Genomic DNA, 9,410 nt, shown 5'->3' with positions numbered 1-9,410 from the left:
GTATTATACATGGGTACATGTTATTGATAATTAGATTTTTATGCTTTGTAAGCTCAAAAAATTATGATTGTATTATACATGAGTAAATACGGTAAATCATACTGGGTTAGCAATGTTTTAAAGGTTAACTAACCATTTATTATTGCTTCAGTAAGGCCAAAAAAAGGTGTAGTTACTATAAAGTGCTACATGTTTCTTATTTCTTACAGTGCTATGGCACTTGTTGCCACCCTGTGTCTGAAATCCACTGCTGGAGCTCGTGCTTCTTTAAATCCTCCCTCTTGAAAGGCCTCATCTGGTCTAATTGGTCACAAAAGGCAGAGTGCAAAGCAGATGCTCATTCTACGTTTGAGGTGTGCCAAACTTGCCTGTAGGCAAATATCGTTCACGGTGATGTGAACGGAGAAACGCCAGGACTACAAACAACCTTTTTGAAGAAGTTCAGGAGGAGTGCTTCATGTGAGGAAAACTAAACTCAGTTTACCTTTGACTTTGTAACTTAAAAGGGTAAAGAAATCACTAAGGCAATGGAGAAAATGCTTTGGATGGTCTCTAATGGTTCAGCACCTTCCACTTTCCTTTACTGTAGGTGACTCATGGAAGGAAAATAGCCTTTTTTTCTGCTTTAACAACCTTTAACTCTGCTTTCTACAGTATTTGCAGTCCTGCATTTCTGCTTTTTCTGACAACTGTACATCTTATACTGATAAATGTTTCATTAAATAACATCTATATACTGTAAATGACATTATGTTTATTCACTTTTTAAAGTTTTTTTTAAAGAAACCTACAGTAGTGTTATGATGTAAAGGCATGACTCAACCCATTCAGGCTTTCTCACCTAGTTTGTACCAGATGTCACGGATAGCAAAGCCAATGAGCCTTCGCATATCTCCATATCTGAAACAAAGTGTTAGGAAGAGATTGAGAAGGAAAAACATACAGAAACAAAGACGGAAAGAAAAGTTTGACTCTTAGCCTGCAAGCAATTATTTAATCAATACTGTTATTTTCGCATTCAGAACCCGAACAACCCCTTAGGAAAGATAATGCTGCACGACTCTGCCTCAAACTAAATTGATTGCAAATCTACAGGTAACACAGGGTTTTAATAGGTAGCGCCATTACTGCGGGAAAAAAATGGACATGGTAACAAAAAGGGAAATTAAATGCTTGTATTCTCACTTGACCAGAATCTTGTTCCTCTTGGTTGGAGAGAAATGCTGAAGCTGCAGAGACTCTTGAGTAATAAACGCCACTGCCAAGTGGAAGTAGTTATTCCACAGCTAAAAGAAGTAGCAAGAGACGACAAAGGCTTATGATAAAGAGTTATGTGAAAAAAAAACAAAATAACACTTGCTATCAATATTACATAAAGTTGAGATAAAATGCATGGAAAACTACCTGAACTTCAAAGTCATCATTACTGAGGAACTTCTGGTTCATTGTGTCAGCATAGGTATTGATGGCTCTCAGGAACACCCTAATGAGTTGACATGCAGTAGATCAGAAACATTTTTTATTGGTTTTATTTATTTTATTCATTAAACAAGACAAAACAAAATAATCCTTAAAACAAAGTATATCAAACACTAAATGAAAATGACCCAGAAATAAATGTCTCCACATTAAATATATGTTTAACTTACTTTTAATGATCAACAACAACTAGCAAATATAAATTATTATTTTGAGTTTTGAGCGCAAATTTGAAATGTGATAAGTAAAGTTTTTTTAGCTATGAATTAAGAAATTAAAAATAGTTTTTTCTGGGATTAAAAATGAAAGTTCAAATAGTTTATTTTTATTTGCCAATTTAATTATGGAACGCCAAAACGTTCGGAAATAAATTAATAAAACATTATGAAGTAATTAACTACATGAATGAATGTAAGATGTGACAACGCAGTTGTGAAATACCTGAATGCATATACAATTCTAAGCTCACTATTATGAAATAGTTTCATTCTCCTTTATAAATGTATATTATTTAATAATATAAAACATTATTTTATGGAAGAATTTTTTTCCCAACAATGCTGATTTTTTAGGTATTTATTTTAAATTTYAAATACATATTGTCCTTTCTACAAAGTCATATATATTTTTATTATTTGTTTTTGCCATGACTTATTTACTTTACAATGACACTTTCAGTAGAATGGCTTCATCTGTCAATCAGCATCAGTGGGTTGGACCTGCTTGCCCATTGGCTGATCCTTGCACATTGATTAGTTTTCCTGAATACCTGCTCACTGCACAGCTTGTACAGCTAACAATGACTTGCTAGATCAAGTGACAGCAAAAATGCTCTGAGAATATAAAAAGATGAATTTATAGTTAAGTAACAAGAATATTGTTTTACTTTTAATCACAAACACAAAATAGGCTTCTACTAAGAACTTAACAAGTATACGTGATAAATCTCAGACATTAGATTATCTTTATTGCTATTACACATTTTACTACTGATCTAATAATCTGTAACACACGCAAAAAACATTTTTGAATAAAAATGTGATTATTTAAAGTAGATGAAATGCATCTCAGCTGCCTTTTTTTGTTAAAAGTATTGTCTAAGAATTTTTGCTTCAAAAGCTGCTCAAGTAGAATCCTTCAAACTGATTTTTACTTTGTGTTGCTTTAAAGTCTAATTTTCTTTTCAAGTGACGGCATGATGGCGCCTCAGCACAGAGTGCAGGTGTATCAGTGAGACGTTACTCTTTGCATTTTTTGAATTTGATGAGAAACTGCWACCGTTCTCTTTTGGCACAAACACAATCTGTCATCATTATCCAGAGTCAAATGACAACCCTGTCACTCCTCTCCTCCTCCTTACATTTTCTATAGTAGGACTCTTTCTTTATATTTGAACATTTTCTTCACAAAGCCTCCTCCGCAGACTCCTTATCAACCTGTCTTCACATCCTTCCACTGGCTTTTCCCTTTGACACAGCTTTAGCCGCCCCTCTAGTTTCCATCGCTGATAGATTTTGCTCTATCAGCTCACGCACAGACACATTTGTCCCATCAGCCGTTTTCATCATTACAGCCTTGATCCCAGCTTTACTCTCTCTAACTCATCCTCGTGTGGGTTTGTGCCAGCGAACAATTCACTGTGGATGTTGACAATCTTTTAAGATGCAGCACCGAAGCCTTGTGGGTCCACCAGCAGGCCATGATGGGACTGCTGTGGCTGATTTAGCTGTAGGAGAAGAAATCTGAAGACCTGAACCTGCCACTCTCTCTGTATAAGTGAAAGAGTTAGAGCGCGGAAAGGTACTGTACTTGTTCTGCACCATGATCATGGCCATCCAGTCAGAGGGATATACATGTTTCCCTATCAGGTCCTTGAAAAGTAGAAAGGACTCCATCAGGAAGTCCTGTGATCAAAAACAAGAAAAGAACAAAAGGCAAGAAAATAAAAACTTTGGTTTACTTTTATTTCTTCTCAAACCATTAGCTCATAATTATCTGAGTTCAGGCAAGTGTGTGAACTTACCACCAGATCAGTGGTTCCTGTGAAGGTTTCTATGTAAGTGGCATAATGACGATCATCCATCTGACTGAGAATAGCTGTCATGCAGGCAACAACTCTTGACTAAAGAGGTGAAGACAAATGAAACACAAAAGAAGACGAAAGAAACACAAATTWCTTTGTGCGTCAAAAGTCAATGATTTAGGACAAATGCTGTTGAATCTTAAAGGTATAAGACACATTCTTAGACTGACTGACTTTATAACTTGCATCAATCTTATTACAGTGGAGACAAAAATCAAGAAGTTTCAGAGACTACAAAAGAGCAGTCTCAGCCAAAAAAGGGAAAAAATGCTATTTCTGATGTTATTTTAAAGATGCAGCATGTGCCAACAAGTGTTATTCACAAATTATCATAATTGCTATAAACAAACAAAACTACTGCCAGAAGGAATGACAGCCACTTTGATTTATAAATTATATTCTATTCAATGATGTTTACATTATGTCAGGTTAAAAAAACAGATTTGGACTGGCACAGAGAAAATAATAATAAAAAAACAACTGTCAGAATTTATGTTGTTGGCAAATTATGGGAGATAAAAAAAAAACATCAAGAAATCACATTAAAATGTAATTTGCTTTATTAATTAACAGGACAAAGTAAGGTAACTTAAATTAAAGGCTGAGAAAAAAAACTAAGAACAAGAAGCAGAAAGAAAGATGTGAAGGAGTAAAATGAAGCTATTCTCCCTCAGGTCCACATCGGCAGACATTTTATTATGTCGTTTCATAAAAGATAGTCAATAAAAAATATATTTTCAAGCCAAAAGCTATAAAGCTTCAGACTTCGTAAAAAATTTAAAGCAAAATTAACAGGAAAGCATGTCGGGCTGAGAAATCTTTTATACATTATCAAGAGTTCAACAAGTAAAGAGTGTCGCATCAATATTCTTGTGCCGTCTTAGTCTTTTTTTTCTTTCTTCTACACAACTGTTTTCTGATCCTTTCCTCTGTCATGCTTCCCTCTTGAAACCTACATAAAGTTCACAGATCTGTTTCAGGAAATACAGCAGATGTACAGCTATTCGTGCTAGCCACGGGTTTGGGTGAAATTATCTCTCGGAGTTGGCAGCAGAATGGTGTGTGTGTGTGAGGAAAATCAGAGATGATGGATGGCTAATTGAAGATGAAAGATGAATGAGCATCCAGTGGTGACAGGTTTCATCTCATTGAAACAAGCAAGGCTGGTGTTTATGATTACTTGAATTTGAATGGAGGGAAGCATGCAGGAGGTTTTTGCTCTAATAATTTAAACACATGAACATATACTGAAAAAGAGGAAGGCCAAATATTGGGTTGGTCGATTATTTGGGCTAATTTGAATAAAAGTCGGGCATTGCTTTGGACAAAACAGTGCTACATTCTTATGTCATTACATTTTTTATCCCTTTAATAGGGATAAAAAATGGGTTAATCAGCACAACACCGAACCACAATAAAAGCTAATCTAATAAAATACTAACTTTAAAAAAAACAAATATATCGACCAGAGAAAATATCAAAACCTTAAGTCATATTTTTGTGAGCTACATGTTGTTAAGTTTTTGAGAGTAAGGCTGTCCTAATACCAATTTTTCTCAAACCAAGTATGAGGAGTTCAGCTTGGGTACTTGCTGATACTGAGAACTGATACTGGGTTCTGATACCGGGTACTTACAGAGTTAGAACTTAAACATTACACAGTGGCTTTTGTTTAGGACAATGTGGTTCTATTTCCTTCTTTGTAGTTCTACAGCTGCTCAAATCAAATAATCAATACAAACCATGATATGGTTWCAACATATTAAAATAAATGAAAATAACAAATACAATTTCTTTCAACATGTATACATTTCTTAAACATGGAACCAACACAATTTTCCCTTAAAATGTAAGCTATAATACATTCAGTGGAGTATCAAATTCAGTATTGACACCGGCATTGATATCGGTTCTGAGTATCGGGACATTTTGTATGAGCACGAGTACTTATATAAATGCTGGTATTGGGTCCAATCCCATTACCGGTATTCTGTATCTCTATTGGGACACTACTATTTGAGAAATATTCAAAAGTTCTACATCTAAGCTAATTCMAGTTGGAACCCTAACTGGTCAAGATCTATACAAATAACTTATTTTTTTTTCTATTTGCACACAAAGCCTTAATATCCAACATCAGTTCATCATAGTCAGACATAATCAGTCAGACATAATCAGTTCACAACATCAGAGTCCTTTAAATTTTAGGTTGTACAGCATTTAGAGCATGAGCAGACCCCTCCAACAGCACACACTACATTAATTGCTCCTCTCTTCTTTCCTCACCGTTTTTCCACATTAAATGTACCAGGAGATCAGTTTAGGGCTGACAGCTAATCTAATACAGACTATTTTATGACCCTTGGTATGAAAAATCATGGCAGTTCTCTTGACATGATAGTAGAGGGCTAAGGTATTTAGATATAAATTTTATGTGTTTAAAACCTCCTAAGTAGCAAACACCAACAGAGAAGACTGAGCAGTGCAATTAACACCCCCAGCCCTTTCTCCTCTATCTTTGTCTCTTTAGTGTGCAATTGCTGAGAATTAATAGGATTAAGAAGCCACCCACTCTCTCAGCCCTGTCCCCCACAGTCAAGTTCTTTTTAAGGTTCCATGATCATAGCGTTCGAATATCAGTGCATGTTTGTGTTATAAAGTCTAGGTCACCTGTCACATATCGCCCTACTTAACTGTAATTGCTGCTCTCTGAGGACCTGCAGTCTGAAGTACCTTCAACACCATTTAAATGCTCAAAGGGGCAAACTGTTTGCATCCACATAAAAAGAATGTGTTTCATTAACACCCTGATAAAATATGGGAAGCACACGAATATGGTGGGTATTAATAAAACTATATGTCACACAGAAAGAAGCGACATGTTGAGGCAATGCCCTGGCACAGCTGTAAAGAGATTACTGGAAAAACTGGATGCTTTACCTTCTCACCTCTTCTTTGTCCATTATCTCACTCTGGTACATTCACCTRAAATATATTAAAAGCTGTATTTTCTGAGTTGCTTTAAAATGACAGCCAGTGGAAAAATACCAGGCATTATGGAACATAATAAAGTTTCAGCCTTATTACAGCAGAAACCCTCAGAGGCTCAAATGCTCAATAAACTTTACATTAAAATGTCTTGAATTCTATAAAAAATATATAGTGAAAGTTTTACTGAGTTGATCAAAAATGGGAGGAAAATAAATACTTTGGCCTCTGAATGGATTCAAGAAAAAAACTAGATATTTAAATAGGATTAGCAACAAAAATATATAAAATATCAAACAACTGCTGAAACTGTGTGGTGATTCTGAAGCATCTTCGAAAGCAATTTAATCATGAACAGAGACAGCAATATGTGTATAAACTCCAGTCAATCAGCTCCTTTTAGCACATAAAAATGTTTTAAAAAAACTTAACATTTTTACAACACCTCATTTTAATTAGAATTTAAATATTGGCATCCCCAGTGCAGTTTTAAAACATCAAACATGTAATCTGTTGCTGCAGCATGTGGTGCACCTAGTGTATCTTTAAAATGATAAAAAATGTTTTCATTATTTAGCTCACTTTCTGCAAGGAAAATGCTAGGTAAAACATTTCGACAAACATTTTATTGTTATTTAGCTCACTGTTCATACGTTTTGCTTTAATGTAAATGTTAAATAATATTTGAAAATATTTAATCCTAAATCTAAATGTGTAACTCTAAGGGTAAAAAWTAAATCKTAMATGTTGTGGCTACAAGTTKTCAGTATTAGCTGCATTCGCGAGAATGTCGCAACAGTGATACTGTGGCTGTGTCCAAAGTCAGAGTCCGGGTCCTCCGAAGGCCAAATTCGTCGGCCGCTTACTTCACAGCTCCGCACCGGGGGCTGTCCAAATCCTAAGACTACTCCAAAGCTGGGTCCATCGGAGGACCCAGCCTCTGAATTTGGACTCRGCCCATGCCACAACAAAAGCAGCAATGACTGCATTCCATTCTGGAATTCTTAAAAGCAAACTTCAACATTTAACCAAAACATCTAAGATTTGACATAAATTGTGAAACATTTATTTAATTTTTTACTGATTAAAAATAAAAGAATGCAGCCTAGCAAAAAGGTGCTGTTTGCATTTAATTAAAATGCAACAACAAGTTTTAACTGAAAGCTATTATTAGAATTTTATGTCAGAAATGTAGAATTTGGTAGAATTGTTTTAATAATTGTGTTTTTATTCTGAAGTAAGATCAAAAGCTAAGTATATTTAAAAAAACAGATAAATAAAGCAGCATAGTAGCTTTAGTTCTGTGTGGAGTAAAGTTGTACTGATAAAGACCCTGTTTTTAACTCATAAACTGATTATAAATTATCAAACATGCCCTTTTTAAAAAAGTTACAGCTTTGAGATTTTTGCCTGAAGTCTGTTATCCCCCTGAGATGTCCAACAGGATAAACAGTCAAACCWTTGATGCAATTAAATATAATTACCACATAATTGCTTTTGAATTAAGACAGAACATTAAAGCATTCGCTGTGACAGCCATAATTTACATATGTATGGGGTGGAGGTTAATTTGTTCAATTAAACTGTAGAAATGATTGTGACATGGACAAACATGACACTTAATGTGAAATAAGTAATACAGCAATTATTTATAACGTTTTGGTGCTTTCTCATATATATCTCACTGTTCTGATAGGAAATATTTGAGACTTTTGGCTTTTTGAGGACTGACAGATAAACCGGGACAAAACATAACTAGTCAATAAAATGCCCGTCAACACAATTCATGCCTTTAACAAGCACTTCATTTGGGCTCTTATACTGCCTGTGCACTCTCTGAAATTATTCCTTCCATTTTCTTCCCTCTGTTGCTCCTTCTGTGACATCCTCCCAGGTGAGAAATCATTGCGTGCCTCTCAACTGTGATTTTTCATCTATTTTTTTTAACGGAGCGTCTAATCTCACTGGAAGCCCCGCAGCACTCTTCTGCAAACACGTGCTCATCTTTGACCCCACTCTGTGACACACAAATACACAAAAAACTCACGTTTTCCAACACCTAGAGGCTGAGGTGTAAAACCAGAGGAGGGTTAAAGGCATAGATGGACTGTCTGCAAGTGTAATTAAAACTGTTGTGTGTCTTCATGTGGTTGTGTTTGTCTAAGCAGTGGATAAACAGAGGGCAGTGGGTGTTTTGCGTATTAAGTGTGCATGTGAACATATAGGTGTGTTAAGAAAACAGATCAATGAGTTCTTATCCTCCTTTTTCCTTGTCAAGCACAAAGAGACACAATCAGGTAATACTAATAAGGTAGAAAAGGGATGGGAAAGCAGGSAGGTCAAGGAGAAAAAACAAAAAGAGGAATGTAAGGGAAAGGAAGACAAGTGAGGAAGAATACAAAAATGGAATTAAAAATTTGCAATCTAAAGCAGATGCTTTTTATTGTCTTCAGCTCACTCAGTAGTCTCTTTCTCCTGCTCTCCTTTCATCCACAATGACATGCTACGTCTTGTCAACTACCACTTTAAAATCAAATCACTTTGACCTTCTTTAAACGCAGCTATCTCATGCTTCATCAAACCTTGTATGATGCGAAGCACATGGGTATTATGTACTGTATGTGCACATGCGCCATACCGAATACAGTATAGGCATTGTTTTCTCCATACCTCACTGGAGGTCAATTGAAACGCGGCTCAAGGTGAGTTAAGCACTTTGTGTTGGTGATGCATACACTCACCGGCCACTTTATTAGGTACACCTGTCCAACTGCTAGTTAACACTTAATTTCTAATCAGCCAATCACATGGTGGCAATTCAGTGCATTTAGGCATGTAGACATGGTCAAGACAATCTCCT

The 9,410-nt window shown here is 35.6% G+C and overlaps 1 protein-coding gene across 1 annotated transcript in view; it reads right to left on the bottom strand.

The window, feature by feature from the left end:
- dock2 (dedicator of cytokinesis 2) overlaps positions 1-9,410 on the bottom strand; it is a gene marked incomplete in the record, with an annotated part of 113,498 nt that overhangs the window by 19,237 nt on the left and 84,851 nt on the right. Inside the window, 5 exon segments of the mRNA XM_014007241.1 lie at positions 842-900; positions 1,186-1,286; positions 1,405-1,483; positions 3,289-3,383; positions 3,503-3,601. Coding sequence (XP_013862695.1) covers positions 842-900; positions 1,186-1,286; positions 1,405-1,483; positions 3,289-3,383; positions 3,503-3,601 — 433 coding nt within the window.

This window comes from Austrofundulus limnaeus, unplaced genomic scaffold (genome assembly GCF_001266775.1).
Source record: "Austrofundulus limnaeus strain Quisiro unplaced genomic scaffold, Austrofundulus_limnaeus-1.0 Scaffold1, whole genome shotgun sequence".
NCBI lineage: Eukaryota > Metazoa > Chordata > Actinopteri > Cyprinodontiformes > Rivulidae > Austrofundulus > Austrofundulus limnaeus.
This window is presented reverse-complemented; position numbering and strand designations above follow the sequence as displayed.